At 42.5% G+C, this 14,872-nt stretch overlaps 1 protein-coding gene across 6 annotated transcripts in view; it reads right to left on the bottom strand.

The window, feature by feature from the left end:
* EML1 (EMAP like 1) overlaps positions 1-14,872 on the bottom strand; it is a 211,596-nt gene that overhangs the window by 31,943 nt on the left and 164,781 nt on the right. For all 6 annotated transcript variants that reach the window (XM_055361534.2, XM_055361533.2, XM_031001903.3 and 3 more), the window contains 6 exons: positions 14,034-14,183; positions 13,026-13,095; positions 10,290-10,400; positions 3,610-3,705; positions 1,864-1,998; positions 1,000-1,099 (listed from right to left, as the gene is read on the bottom strand). In XM_055361534.2, the coding sequence (XP_055217509.1) occupies positions 1,000-1,099; positions 1,864-1,998; positions 3,610-3,705; positions 10,290-10,400; positions 13,026-13,095; positions 14,034-14,183 (662 nt within the window). The remainder of the gene's footprint in view (positions 1-999; positions 1,100-1,863; positions 1,999-3,609; positions 3,706-10,289; positions 10,401-13,025; positions 13,096-14,033; positions 14,184-14,872) is intronic.

Below are 14,872 nucleotides of genomic sequence, written 5' to 3'. Positions count from 1 at the left end.
GGTTTTAAAACGCAATATTGTCCGTGAGCACATCATTGCAATATGAATCTATGAAGGATCCAATTTCTAGACGTTCGCAGAGCACCAGACAAGCATGAAATGGGTTACCTTAGAATGAAGGAAAATATGCATTGTTGAAGCCGCATGGTTGAAGCACCATGCGGCTGAGAACGTGGGCTCTGAGATTAGATCCCAGCTCTCTAGTGAGCTGTTTCTCTGGACAAATTGCTTAGTTACTCTACCCTCAGTTCACCCTTGGTGGAATGGGGCTGCTGCTTACCCTGCAGGATTGTTCTAAGGATTAAGTGAGCAGTGGATAAGACACCTAGAGCCAAGAGCAGCAGGGATACTGGAAATGTCACCAATGCTTCTGAAATTGCATTTACAAGTCCGTCTCCACCTTCAGCCCCAACTCAAACTCTTAAGATCCTTGAGAAAAGGGATGGTGGATTTTCCCTTTTTTCTTGTCACGGGGTAAGTGTTCATAAATGCTCACTGGACTTAACTGGACGCATGCTTTCTGAGTGATGCATCATCTCCCTTAGCAAACTTTGCTCACAGACAGCAGGGGATTTGGGTCTGACTCAGTTGTATGTTCAGTGTCTAGCACATAATTAGCTTTCAATAAATGTCTGCCAAATGCTAGATAAATCAGGATAGTTACTTAAATATTTTACAGACCTATAAGTAGTCATTAATTTCATCATAATCTGTCAGTGGATTTCCTAATAAAGCTATTTAATTCCATCATAATAGCTTGGGCTTAAAGAGCCTTTCAGAATGCTGTAAGGTCAGTAACTCTTACTATTCTCCGCTTTTCCTCTGTTCTAGTTTTGTGGTTTGAAGTTACACATGCACACATGTATGTGTGTGTCTCTGTAACTTGAAATTTCATCCTACTCCTGTACATTGTATTAATAGACAATTCTTAAAGCACTCATGTTTGATCTCTTACAACATTACCAAAAACCATTGGTTTTGGGAACAATCACTTATTACCTTTTCCCCATACTAAGATGTTACCACTTGAATCTCCAGTAATGGTGTCACCGTTTTCAGAGAAAGTCACACAGAGGACAAACTTTGGCTTTTCTTGTTTCTGTAGAATGTAGTAAAAAAATTATATATATATATTTAATCCATACAACATATATATATTCCAGACAACCTTTTATTTGTACTAATAACATCTAGATTCGCAGTGGTCCCAGGCTGGATAGTGTCAGCTTCTGTGGCCACCCTGCACACCTTGCATTTCTGTCTACTATTACATAACTTCTGCTGTGAGATTAACTGCTCTAAGACAAAGCGATTTCTAGCAACCCCAAGTGGCTGGGGAATCATAAAGCTGCAGACAGCAAGCGGAGGAGGGTACTGACTGGGGAGAAGGGTGGGGCTATGCTGTCAGCCTAAAGGGCAGGGTCCGAGCACCAGAATAAAGGGGTCCTCGAAACAAGCCTCAGGGAGGTGGTGGCAGATGGACCCCCGGGAAGAGGTGCTGTCCCCTGGTGCTCTTGCAGCCCCACAACGTCCAGACAAAAGGCACAGGGAGTCTCTACTGTCTTTTGCAAAGGCAGGTTGCCTGCCTCCCGATGACTTCATCTTCTGATACTCTCTGCAGCCAGTGCCACTGTGGGAGGCTTGGTGCTCCCTGGGTCCAGGTCCTTTCCCTGCCCTCCACCCAGGCTTGCTCTGTCCTTTTCTTCACTTCATTACCAGTGTTATCTACCAGGTGTGACGTGCTTCCCAACTATGTGAGGGATCCCAAGGGATTGTGTTGATCACCAGAGCCCCCAGAGAGATGCATCTAGCCAATCACATATACGAGAGAAAAATAAAGCAAAAATCATAATTTAACTTTACCTCGAATAATCCTTGCTTCTTATTAAGGGAGCTTCCTTCTAGTGTCCAAAAGTAGAGATGTGATTTTCCACAGGTAACTATGATGTTGGTGTCCGTGGGGTGGAAATCCGCAGCAAACACAGCTTCATTAGAGCACTATAGGAAAAACAGGGACTCGGATGCCTCACATCTCTTAAGACGCGTAAGAGACATGTAGGAAAACAAGTAAAATCTGAGCCACAAATAAATAAGAAATTCAAGGCAAGCACAATGCCTATTATTTCCCCCATTGAATCCATCTTGCTAAAAACATCAAGCATATGCTGGTGTGGGCCTTAATACCTCCTCCTTGTCTGTCTCCCCCACTGGACAATGAGCCCTTGAGGACAGGGAGCACCCGGGAGTCCTCTGTCTATGCCAGGGCCTCTCCCAGGGCCAGGCATGGGGCGGGCATGCAGCATGCTTTGCTGAGGAGGGAGTTGGGACCAGAGGGACTTCAGAACTGCAAGCATCTGCTCTCATCTGCCTGCAAGCATTTGCTCTCATCTGCTAGTCATGGGTTCCCAGTCTGGCCGAACGAATGGAATCACCAGAAATGGTAAAATGCAGATCTCTAGGCCTCACCCCCTATCTGGTAAATGTCATCTCCAGGGAGGGCCCTGGAATGGATTTTACGAAGGTCCATTGTTCGTGGCTGACTCTGGCTGCCCGTTTCCCCAGGGAGTTCCTCCTGCGATTGACTCCTGGGACTCCGCCTGTGGCTCAGTGGACCGGCCTGATCTACGGAGTAGATCTAGCACTTCAGCTGCCACCTCCAGCCACCTTGAGCCCACACCCTAACTTCCAAGACCCGCACCTTGGCCTGCTGGATTGGGCTCTGATCACTGCTTCTATTTAATAATGCAGTTACACATTCTTGAGCCTGGATAATAACCTGCCTCTGACGCCTTCTAACCTAGCAACATAGCAAGAAGAACTTAAACACCTGCTCAGAATATCAGAAGGTGGGGCTAGGGAATGAACACAGGTGTCAGGGAACAGGCCTGGTTAGAACACAAGGTCTGCCTCGCAGACATGCAGGAGAGAAAGTTAGGTGACTAAGGTTATCTAAGGTTAATAGACGCAAAGATGAGAAATCTGAATTCAATTCTATAAAAATAGGCTTCCAATAGAAAACAGAAATAGAAAAAGGTCAGTCAAGGCAAGGGAATTTGACATATTGTGCAAAATGGATTAGAGGCCCCTCGCAGGAGGAATCCTGTTGCGAAGGATTTGGGGTTTAGCTCGGGGCTCCCGCTGGTCTTTCCTGAGTCTGTTCCACTTTGGAGGAGCCCCCGTGCTGGCGGTCCCTGCCCATACCTGCCCTTCCTGCAGCTGCAGGGGCTCGGGCAGCGAGCCCACCTCACGCCTGAGCACATTTCCGGGCCTCCACGTGCCGTGCGAGCACATGGCAGGCACTCGGGGTGTGCCAAGCAAGTGAAAGGAATAGCCAGCAAATACATGACTGGATGAATTAAAAGGGTAGTGGCTATGAAATGAGGAAGAAAACAATCTTACAGACATGGTGAAAAGAGAAAAAACCCTAACAGGACCTGGGGTCAAAGTCCCACGATGGGAGAGGGATCGGGGCCAAACGATTCTAAGGTGAAGGCGTCATACACAAGGGCTGGGGTGGGAATGAGCCCGCTGAAAGGGGGCTACCACTATGCCAGGGCGGCTCTGAATGGGAAAATGTTAATGCAGCCCAAAAAAGGCTTGGAGCATGACCTTCACATCTGCCAGTTTTTCTTCTTTCTGCCAGTCCCACACAGAGAGCACATGGTCGTTGGAGTCATCCACAGCACAGAGATTGGTTCCTCCATTCTGAAAAGAAAGTTATTCACAGGAAGACTATATCTGAGAATAAAGTGGGTTGAACATGATTAAAAATAAACATCAAATTTCATTTTTAATAAAGAGTCTGCTACACTGTAGTTAAAGAATACTCATCCATTGCTTTTGAGACCTGCTTTCTTTCTTTCTTTTTCTGGAGACAGGGTTTTGCTCCGTCATCCAGGTCACAGTGCAGTGGTGCAATCATGGCTCTCTGCACCCTTGACCTCCCAGGCTCAAGCAATCCTCCTACTCCAGCCTCCCATGTAGCTGGGACCACGGGTGTGTACCACCACTCCCAGCTACTCTTTATTATTATTATTTGTAGAGATGGGATCTCCCTATGTTGCCCAGGCTGGTCACAAACTCCTGGGCTCAAGCAATCCTCCTACTTCAGACTCCTAAAGTGCTGGTTAGAAGGTGTGAGCCACTGTGCCTGGCTGAGCCACTGGGCCTGGCTGAGACATGCTTTCTTGACCAGACAGAAAGAGCAGGTAAATGATGGGGAATGAAGAAACAGGAATTGGGGAAGAGAAGGGCCAGTGGGGTGTCTCTTCACCACTGGGTTCCATGAAAACAAGAGCCCCTCCCAGAGCAGACAGTGCCCACAGCAGGCACGGCACAGGGGCTGTTAGCAGCTGTGAAGGTGGCTGCTGTGGGAGTGCACAATGCCTCGGCTCTGCGGGCCTGAGTGCACGGGGGTCTTTTCATGTGAACACATGCACATATGTGTGAATATGGGTTTCTGAAGTGGTTGAAATGGTTTGAAAGAGTGTGGGGTGGGTCTGCTGAACCAGCACGTCCTGAGGAAGCCTGGAAGATGACAAGGCCCTGTCCGACCCCTGCTTGCAGCCAGGCTGCCCGCCAGCCACACTGGGATTGTCTGAGGCATTTGAATCAGAGCAACTCCATCTTGAATGGGGGATGGGTAAAATAAGGCTGAGACCTACTGGGCTGCATTCCCAGATGGTTAGGCATTCTAGGTCACAGGATGAGATAGGAGGTTGGCACAAGACACAGGTTATAAAGATCTTGCTGATAAAACAGCTTGCAGTAAAGAAGCTGGCTAAATCCCACCAAAACCAAGATGGCAACAAGAGTGACCTCTGGTTGTCCTCACTGCTACACTCCCACCAGCACCATGACAGTTTATACATGTCATGGCAACGTCAGGAAGTTACCCTATATGCTCTAAAAAGGGGAGGCATCAATAATCCATCCCTTGCTTAGTATATCATCAAGAAATAACCATGGAAATGGGCAACCAGCAGCCCTCGGGGCTGCTCTGTCTATGGAGTAGCCATTCTTCTATTCCTTTACTTTCCTAAAAAACTTGCTTTCACTTTATGGAATCGCCTAGAATTATTTCTTGCGTGAGATCCAAGAACCCTCTTTTGGGGTCTGGATTGGGACCCCTTTATGATCACATCTTTCTGGTGACCATGAAGCGATGACACTGAGGAAACCCCCAACCCAAACGCTGACTTTGTGTAAGTGGTGGGGTCTGGTGACATCTTTATGGAGACCACAGAAGGGACAATACTGAGGAAACCTCCAATCCAAAGGCTAACTTTAGTAAGTGGTGGGGTCTGGTAACATCTTTCTGGTGAACCCCAAAGGGATGATACTGAAGAGACCCCTGATGCAAAGAAAAATCATCTGTACACACCAAATGGCTGATTTTGGGTAAGTGGGGTGCACACACCTGGGCAAAGGATGGGATTGGGTTAGAGGCCTAACTTAGGAGTCTCTCCTAAGACAGAGTGGGTTAAAGGCCCCTCTTAATAAAAGGCAAGGACGCTTGACAGACCTTGGGTTCCAAGCCCAACTTAGGAAGGTTAGAGTCCTTCCTAAGATTTAGGGGGTTAGAGGCCCCTCTCAGTAAAGTTCCTTTCAGCTAAGAACAGGCTTGGCACTATGGGACGTTAACTGCTATTATCATCTTTGGGTTAATCTGCCTTGCACTCTTTGCTGATGGCTAAGGGTGACAGAATTAGGCATGTACAAGATCATGGGACATGGGGAGCTTTTTCCTCCCCAAAAGGGGAAATTTAAGAGCTGACGGGACTGCTGGGAAGGATCCCTTCGTTATCAACAAGCAGCCACCTGAACTTTTCAGTGTCACTGCAGTGGGCAGGTCTTTCTCTGGCCTCCCTGAGCTCTTCACCTTCCCCGCCCTGCCACAGGCAATGCTTTTCTCTCTCTCCTTTTTCCCTTTCTTATGTTTTCTATTACTCAGGGCCGCCATCTTGCCCAGAGACCGTAAGTTGAAGCTCCTGGTTGGAGGCTGGATTAACAACGATGGGGCCAACCAGGGGCATGTCTGAGCCCTGCCAGTTTGATTTTGGGTGCTGGGTGCTGAGCTGAATGGCTAATATCTATGTTTTGTCACACATATTTTGCTCTGGCCAGGACGGAAAAAGATAATTTTCCTTTATGATGTGGCTTGGCCCCTAGGGCTGTGGTGCAGCCAGCCGGATCACTAGGGCTGCCTCAGGGAAAGGGAACCCAGAAGCCTGGCATGCCAGCAAAAGGGTAATAATTTCTTACCAGTCAGACTTCTGGCCTTTCTCTCTCTCTCTCTGTGCAAACTGGTTGAATGAATGGTTAAAAATCACTATTTATCTCCTGTAAAGTTTTGATTAATGGGAAAAAAGGATTTGTGAGGGTAATCTTAAGCTGTAGAAAATCTGTTGTGCTTTGTGTTATAAATTTGTCTTCTATATCATTCTGTCATAAAGAGGGGTACCATAGGATAGAATGTGGGCCTAGGACCCTATAAGCCCACTGTTCAAAGTAGCACAGCAAACTGGTCAGTTATAAATTTTGTGGCAGGTTCCTGAAAAAAAACTGGATAAAGTTTCTCTCTTATCTTGTTTCGTGTGCTTGGGAGCTTGACCTTGTAACACGTGGCAGTACTTTATCTTGGTCTCTGCCATCACAGTGGCAGCCTGGGATCAGGGTTCAATTCCTGGCTTAGGGAATGAGTCCTTTATTTTCTGTCTGTGTATTTACATGTATTATGTGTGTGATGTTTATATATGAAAGAGCTTTGATTAATTGGTGTAATAATAATAATAAGCTTAAATAAAATATTTTGTAAGAAAAGTAAAAAGTGTAATGCCTTTCAGTTCACATGACTTAAGTAATTTTTGGGAAATATAAACAGTTTTATATGTAAGGTGTATAAAGAAAGTGAAATGTGTTTTGGTAATAGATTATAAGAAGGCATGGAAATGTGGATTTTTTTTTTTGCCTAGATTAAAAGGTTAAACTATTGTTTTAAATTAGAATAAAGCTGAAAGTTTAAGCAAGTTGTCGAAAGTTTGAGAGAAATTAATCTTGCAAAAGAAATTCTGTGTGAACATATTGGCTAAAGTTAAAGGGGTATTAATCAGTTTTTCTGTAAATTAAACATTGGAATAAAAGCACAACAGGTTTTTCTCTGAGCAATGATCTGCTTTTCAACAAAAATTGTAAAGGATTAATAAAAGGTTTATAAAAATCTTACCTTATGGTCACAGTGATTAAAATTGAATAGATTGGCCAAGCACGATGGCTCACACCTGTAACCCCAACACTTTGGGAGGCCAAGGTGGGTGGATCACTTGAGGTCAGGAGTTCGAGATCAGCATGGCCAACACAGTGAAACCCGTCTCTACTAAAAATACAAAAAAATGGCTGGACATCGTGGTGTGCACCTGTAATCCTAGCTTCTAGGGAGGTAAGGTGGGAGAATTGCTTGAACCCGGGAGGTGGAGGTTGCAGTGAGCTGAAATCATGCCACTGCCCTCTAGCCTGGGTGACAGAGTGAGACTCTGTCTCAAAAAAAAAAAAAAATGAATAGATTTATCTATGAGATTTTATTAAGAATATTTAACATCAATAGTACACTAATGTAAAGGTGAAATTTGGCTTATTTGGTATAAAAGTCATACAGGAAGCACTGTCAAATAGGAAATTGGCTTTCTTTGGGCTGTATTTGTATAAATATGTTACTGGCATGTGTTCCAAAATTAGGTGAAACTCCTATAATTCTGATATGACTTAGTGTATGTTATTAATAGCTGTACTTGTTATGTTAAATTATTGTATGCTCCAGGAGTAACCAAATTTCCTTGTCAATTGTGGCTTTAATTGTGGCTGTCCTAAGACTTTCTGCCATCCACAGACAATTCTTGTCTTGTTTTGGTCCTATTTAAAAGGTGGCTTATAATCAGATATAGGCCTTTAACAGGTGCTCTTGAATGCAAGTTTCTGATTACTTTCAAAGTTGTAACATGAGAATAGAGGAAAAAACTTTCAGGACTCTCATGGGGAGCTGAAATGTTCCTGAATATCAAGCAGAACAGGAGTTAACTGCATGAACCAAACTAATAGAAGATTGAAATCATCTTTTTTGACTTTGCTTAAAATGTTGCTGATCCTTTGCTTTTTTCAAAGACAAGAAAACTCTTCTTTTGAGCTATTTAGAGCTTTTAACAATTAAGTAAAGTATACTGCTATGAACAAAATTTGAAGCATATTTGTTTCTCTCAACCTGATCTCTCCAGAATTTAGAAACTATTTGTGAGTATTCTTAATTTATGGCAATATAGTTAATTGCACAATTGTAAAGAATTTGTTTTTGTTTGTAACAGGACACAACTGGAGAAACTGGTTATTTTTTTCACAGGAATGGCATGCTTTCCTTTAAGGAATCAAATTGAATTGTAGAGTCAATAGACGCCCCTTGGGGGAAACTGGCCTTGTACGTTGTCTCCACAGTCCCTGTACAGGGTTCCTGACCTGTGGTAGGTAAAGAATGTCACTTTCTCACAGGCCCAGGAGCCCCAAGTTATCTTGGGACCCCCCCAAGAGGAGAGGAATTTACCCAACCCATAGGTATTTGAGGATATAAACCCATGGCTGGGCTTGGCTTTAAAAAAGGTCTTATCTGAGATTCCTTATGGAACAGAGTTCCATCAAAGCCAATTTAAAAAGCCTATGTGAAAAATAATTATTCTTGCTGCACTTGATACAAATAATCAAGCCAAGCATACAAGACTAAGGCTTATTTTTCCAAACTAATCAGTCCTGTTATGGTTTGTCTTTAGTAAAAGTGGGAGACTGGAGAGAGAAATTATGTTTCAAGAACTATGGTACATTTGTTATTAGATTCTAGTTTCATCAGTCGTTTTTAAGTTTTTTCTGCTATTTAAACTAACCCTGCTTATTCCTGTGAACCAACCAGTGATCTCTGACTGCTGCTCAGAAGAAATAAAAGCAATGCGTACTGTAAATATCTGGATCAGTATTCTAATTCTGGACACACTGGAATCAGCTAGCGACCCCATTATCAGCTTGGTTCCAATAGTTGCCCAGTTAATAAAAAGCCTTCTTACTTAGTTTACTTGGGATAATTTTATTTTGTTTTACTGTTGTGGAATATATTGCCGTTGCACTCTTTGTGTAGGAATGCAGGATAAGCTTACTCAATGTTTTCTTAAGTTGAACACTTCATAATCTTCCAGATATCACCTTGCCATACTGACGCCTTCTGACTGAGCTCTTCTCTACCCCAAATACAAGAGACCCTAATAGTTAGGCAGGAATATCATCACCCCTATTCAGCCTGAAGAAGTTACAGAAGATGGATCTTTGTCCCTTTACAACCCTTAGGATTAAGGATTCTCTTATAAAAGGGAGGGGAGAAATGTCAGAGGCATTTGAACCAGAGCAACTTGAATAGGGGCTGGGGAAAATGAGGCTGAGACCTACTGGGCTGCATTCCCAGGTGGTTAGGCATTCTAGGTCACAGAATGAGATGGAGGTTGGCACAAGGTACAGGTCATAAAAACCTTGCTGATATAACCGCTTGCAGTAAAGAAGCCGGCTAAATCCCGCCAAAACCAAGACGGTGACAAGAGTGACCTCTGGTTGTCCTCACTGCTACACTCCCACCAGCACCATGACAGTTTACAAATGCCATGGCAACATCAGGAAGTTACCCTATATGGTCTAAAAAGGGGAGGCATGAATAATCCACCCCTTGTTTAGCATATCATCAAGAAATAGTCATAAAAATGGGCAACCAGCAGCCCTCAGGGCTGCTCTATAGAGTAGACATTCTTTTAGTCTTTTACTTTCCTAATAAACTTGCTTTCACTTTATGGACTTGCCTTGAATTCTTATGAGAGATCCAAGAACTATCCCTTGGGGTCTGGATCGGGACCCCTTTCCAGTAGCAGGATGGCAGAGACAGACACGCTGGAGCCACCCTTGAAAGAAGCAGGTGAAATTCAAGGCCAGAGCACATAAACTGCCTTAAGGAAAGTGAGGACGATATCTCTGGGGGCCTGTTTTCATCACCAAACCCATGTGGCTGGAGATGTCTGATTGGAAGTGTGTGTCCCTGATGAGACATGCATATGACCTCTGACTGAGGGGTTCTGGGAAGCAGGAACGTTTCAGAGTCCAAATCTGTACATACACCCAGGCAGGTATCCAGTGTGTCAACTCCCCCTCTTCAACCCTGAGTTGATTCTCTACTTCCTGTGGAAGAAGACAGCAATATCCACAGGGCACATACTTACCGATTTTGAGAATGCAATACAGGTGACTGCTCGGTCAAAAAAACCTATTCCAATGACGTGGAGAGTATTCAATGTCACAGAATCCCAGATGCGCACATGTGGGGGCAATTGCTGTTCAGAAAAGAAACACAGAGCCATCAGTTGTGATGGTGATACACATGTGTCTTTACCCTGAAGCTACAAGATTACTTGGGCAGTAATTCGGACTTTGTCAAAACAAAAGATCTTTTTCTGCATTTCAGGAGTCTGCCCTTTTATGTAAATAAAACATTCCCGATGACTTCAGGAGGTGGAGGGCCTTGTTGATAATTTAACAGTAAGGAGAGGTCTACCAAGTTTCAGAATTTGAATGGCCAATTTTTGACAATAGTACCATGGGAACTGACACTTTAATTTGTGCATCTAAATGTGTCTGAATTTTAGTAATGAAAAATGACAAGTAAAATGGAATCTCACATATGGGTTATTCTTTTAAAGTCTGTTTTGTTGCTAAGGTGTCACCATGCCTAAATTCATAAGACGGTCACCACCAAATAAGAGCTTAACAGACCAGGTGTGGTGGCTCACGCCTGTAATCCCAGCACTTTGGGAGGCTGAGGCAGGTGGATCGCCTGAGGTCAGGAGTTCGAGACCAGCCTGACCAACATGGTGAAACCCTGTCTCTACAAAATACAAAAAATTAGCCGGGCGTGGTAGTGCATGCCTGTAATCCCAGCTACTTGGGAGGCTGAGGCAGGAAATCGCTTGAACCTGGGAGGTGGAGGTTGCAGTGAGCCAAGATTGCACCACTGCACTCCAGCCTGGGCAACAAGAGCAAAACTCTGTCTCAAAAAAAAAAAAAAAAAAAAAGAGCTTAATATTCTTGGGCAAAACAGGCATCAATTATGTACAAATACGATTTAGAATTGTTATAATTGGTTTAAAATCCTCTCAACTGTGTTCCTAGGTTATTTACGCTAATTTTTCTCTTCCTTAATAGAAGAAAGCATCATAGAGCAATCAGTAGATTTATCAGTAAGAAAAGGTGCTGGCCTTGGACCTAGTAGAAACACTAGGCAGGCGTTAGGTGAACCAGGTTCTAGTTCAGTCTAATCTCTAAGTAGCTGGGTGTCCGCGGGCATTCACTAGGCCTCTCTGGATTTCTCTATGGGTAAACTGAAAGACAACTATAACATTTTTCTCTGGTTCTAAAGTACCGATTCAATTTCAATGCCAGAAACTGAAATATACTTTTAAGCCACTAGAGGGAGGAACAAATAGCTTACCACTAATTTCAAAGAATTTTTCAAAGCCATTTAACATTAAAAAAAAAAATTGAAAGACCCATTCAATTTAAGTGAATTTATTTACATAACAGAGGTCTGATTTCCATTATTTCTGTTAACTCTTTTCAAGTATAAAATATTAATGCAGGTCAGGCGCAGTGGTTCACGCCAGTAATCCCAGTACTTTGGGAGGCTGAGGTGGGCAGATCTCTTGAGCCCAGGAGTTTGAGACCAGCCTGGGCGATGTGGTGAAACGCTGTCTCTACGAAAAATACAAAAATTAACCGGGCGAGGTGGCGTGTGCCTGTACTCCCAGCTACTCAGGAGGCTGAGGTGGGAGGATCACTTGAGCCTGAGGGGGCAGAGGTGGCAATGACCCGTGATTGTGCCACTGCATTCCAGCCTGGGTGACAGAGTGAGACCCTGTCTCAAGAAAAAGAAAAAAAATTAATGGAAAATAGCATAAGATTAATATTTAAAATCCAATGTTACTAAAATATTTTCTGAAATATGGTAGTATTCATTTTTTCTGGATGAAAACACGTTGATAAAATGTATGTACTTAAAGAAATTAGTTTCAGATAAAATATTATGCAATAACAAGCTATATAAAAGTAGATATCAAAAAAGCTACAAGCTCCCTCTCTAACGCCTTAAAATGCAAATTAAAGTCTTGCTGAAGTGCTTGCAAAATCTGTGCTAAAAACCTCCTAGTAGCTTTTGTGACTGCACGCAGACACAAACTCCATGGGTTAAGTCATGACTGTTAAATGACATTCACAAGACAGGGCAGAGGGTGGCTGAAATTTGGCAAAATGTTGTACATTCAAATTATTATTATAATTTTAACTTTATTAAATGTTTACCTTCATATTTTTAATACTTATCATATAAATAAACATTTTAAGAATTAGTGATTTCTTTGTTCAGAACAATGCTATTTAAAAATCTGATGAAATTAAGATGAGCTCCAGGGATTTTTAAGGTCACAGTCAGTCTTTTTTTTTTTTTTTTTTTTTTTTGAAACTTAGTCTCTCTCTGTCACCCAGGATGGAGTGCAGTGGCATGATCTTGGCTCACTGCAACCTCCGCCTCCTGGGTTCAAGTGATTCTCCTGCTTCAGCCTCCAGAGTAGCTGGGACTACAGTCATGTGACACCATGCCTGGCTAATTTTTGTATTTTTAGTAGAGACGGGTTTCACTATGTTGGCTAGGCTGGTCTCAAACTTCTGACCTCAAGAGATCCAGCCTGCCTTGGCCTCCCAAAGTGCTGGGATTACAGGCGTGAGCCACCGCACCCTGCCACACAGTAAGTCTTCTAATTTACAATAAAAAATTCTAGTGAGGGGTTCAGAAGTTTTCAGATACCATAATTATATCTAAGCAGCCTTACTCAGCAGTACAGTGTTTTCTAAAAATTACTTTGTGTTACCAGTTCATTATGAAACAATGAAAAGGTAACGTAACTCACTTTTCCATCCTTCGATGTGCCCGCGACTTGTCCTGTTGCTATCGTGATCCGATCAGGATGAACTGCTAGGCTAAGAAAAGGATATTTACAAAACATCTACATGTTGCAGGTAAGTTTTACTTTTCCCTTGCTCAAATATAATCTAGTCAAAAATTTAAATACAAGAAATATATAATGCCTAACTTCTTACAGACTCATGACAAATTCTCTGAGCATCACGACGTTAGACAACTAGTGCCTAATTCATTTCATCTTAATTCCCTTATTTCTTCTTAAGAATTTTCAAACTTAAGGAAAAAGCATCCTCTGCTGGGAAAATACCATTTCAATCTCAGAACCACTACATTAGTCTACAATCTTTATTAAAAAGTCACGTTGAGTACATAAATAGGAAAGATACCATCTTTCGTGAACAGGATTTTTATCATTGACCAAGGAACCAGGACAAATACAAATATATAAATCCATCTCTTCACGCATCCATCCTTCCAAGATATGTAATATACCTACCAAAAGCTATAAATGAATTATGGGAAGAGCCGACTCAGCCACAAACATGAGGCAACACATTTTTATGTTTATCAAAAAATAAAGACCCACATTAGAAGCCTTTAACACATGATGTGTTAAGAAGGCCTCCAAAGAGGTGGCGCTGTTTGTTGAGACAATGTGGTCCGTGAAGCTCATGCGTTGGTGAGGCTGCAAAATTAAACATGAGAGGGGTCTCAGGGAGCGCAGTAGTGAGCGGACCACAAGGAGACCACACAGAAGAGCTCTCCCAAAGACCTCATTTCCTCAGACCCTCTTCCTTCTCTTTAGTTATGTCCCAATACTGACTGTGTTCTGCTAATGCTATTTCCACCTGTGCAACAGGAATCACATTTATTTATTTATTTATTTTAGAAACAGGGTTTCACTGTTGCCCAGGATGGTCTGGAACTCCTGGCCTCAAGCGATCCTCCCACCTCGGCCTTCTGAGTAGCAGGAATGACCTGTTTTAGGACTTACCACTTCACGTCATCGTTGTGGCCAGCGTAATGCCTCTGCAGTTGCTCCTCCACGTTGTATAACACCACCACGGATGCGATGAAGTAGACGGTCTCTCCCGTCGGAAGCAAGTACAGGTTGTTACGGCAGTCTCGACCCCTGTACCCATAGCTTTGTGGGTGTCAAGATAAAATTTTTTTTCCCTTTAAGAGCTGACAAAACATCAGCTTTATTCAACAGGCACAGGCAATAAAATACCATATAACTATTACCATCAGCGTCACTAATTTAAACAACATTAAATTGCAAATATTCCGTGACAAATACATGTGACCCCCAAAAGGCATGCAGTAAAGTTGAAAACAGTCGTTGATGTAATGTGAATACATATTTTCACAAGGATTTGGTTTTATTTTTAGAAAGCTATTGAGTCAATTATTGATTTTTTTACTGTAATCTACAAGCTAAATTTTTACTAAAAAATTCCTTTTTTAAACATGCTAAAAGTACTTACAAAGGGTACAAATGACACACACACATGCACACAAACATACATAAAAGGTAAAAAAAAAAATCAGGCCCCTCAGATCCTTTGGGATAAGAATCCCTGTTAAAATTTTTGCATTATATTTCCAAACCTTGAAAATTATTTTATTTTGAGAACAAAATGTCACTTGAACTTGGATGTAAAAAGTAACCTGGCAAGATGCCAAATAATGGCCAAAAAATGCCATTTATTTAGAGCAAATTTCATTGCTTTACATCTTCTAAAATATGAACAGGAAGTAGGCTGAATAAATGTTTTGAATAATGTTTTCCAGATGTGATATAACCGTTCAATAAACCACTACTGACTTAAA

This window comes from Gorilla gorilla, chromosome 15 (assembly GCF_029281585.2).
Source record: "Gorilla gorilla gorilla isolate KB3781 chromosome 15, NHGRI_mGorGor1-v2.1_pri, whole genome shotgun sequence".
Lineage (NCBI taxonomy): Eukaryota > Metazoa > Chordata > Mammalia > Primates > Hominidae > Gorilla > Gorilla gorilla.
This window is presented reverse-complemented; position numbering and strand designations above follow the sequence as displayed.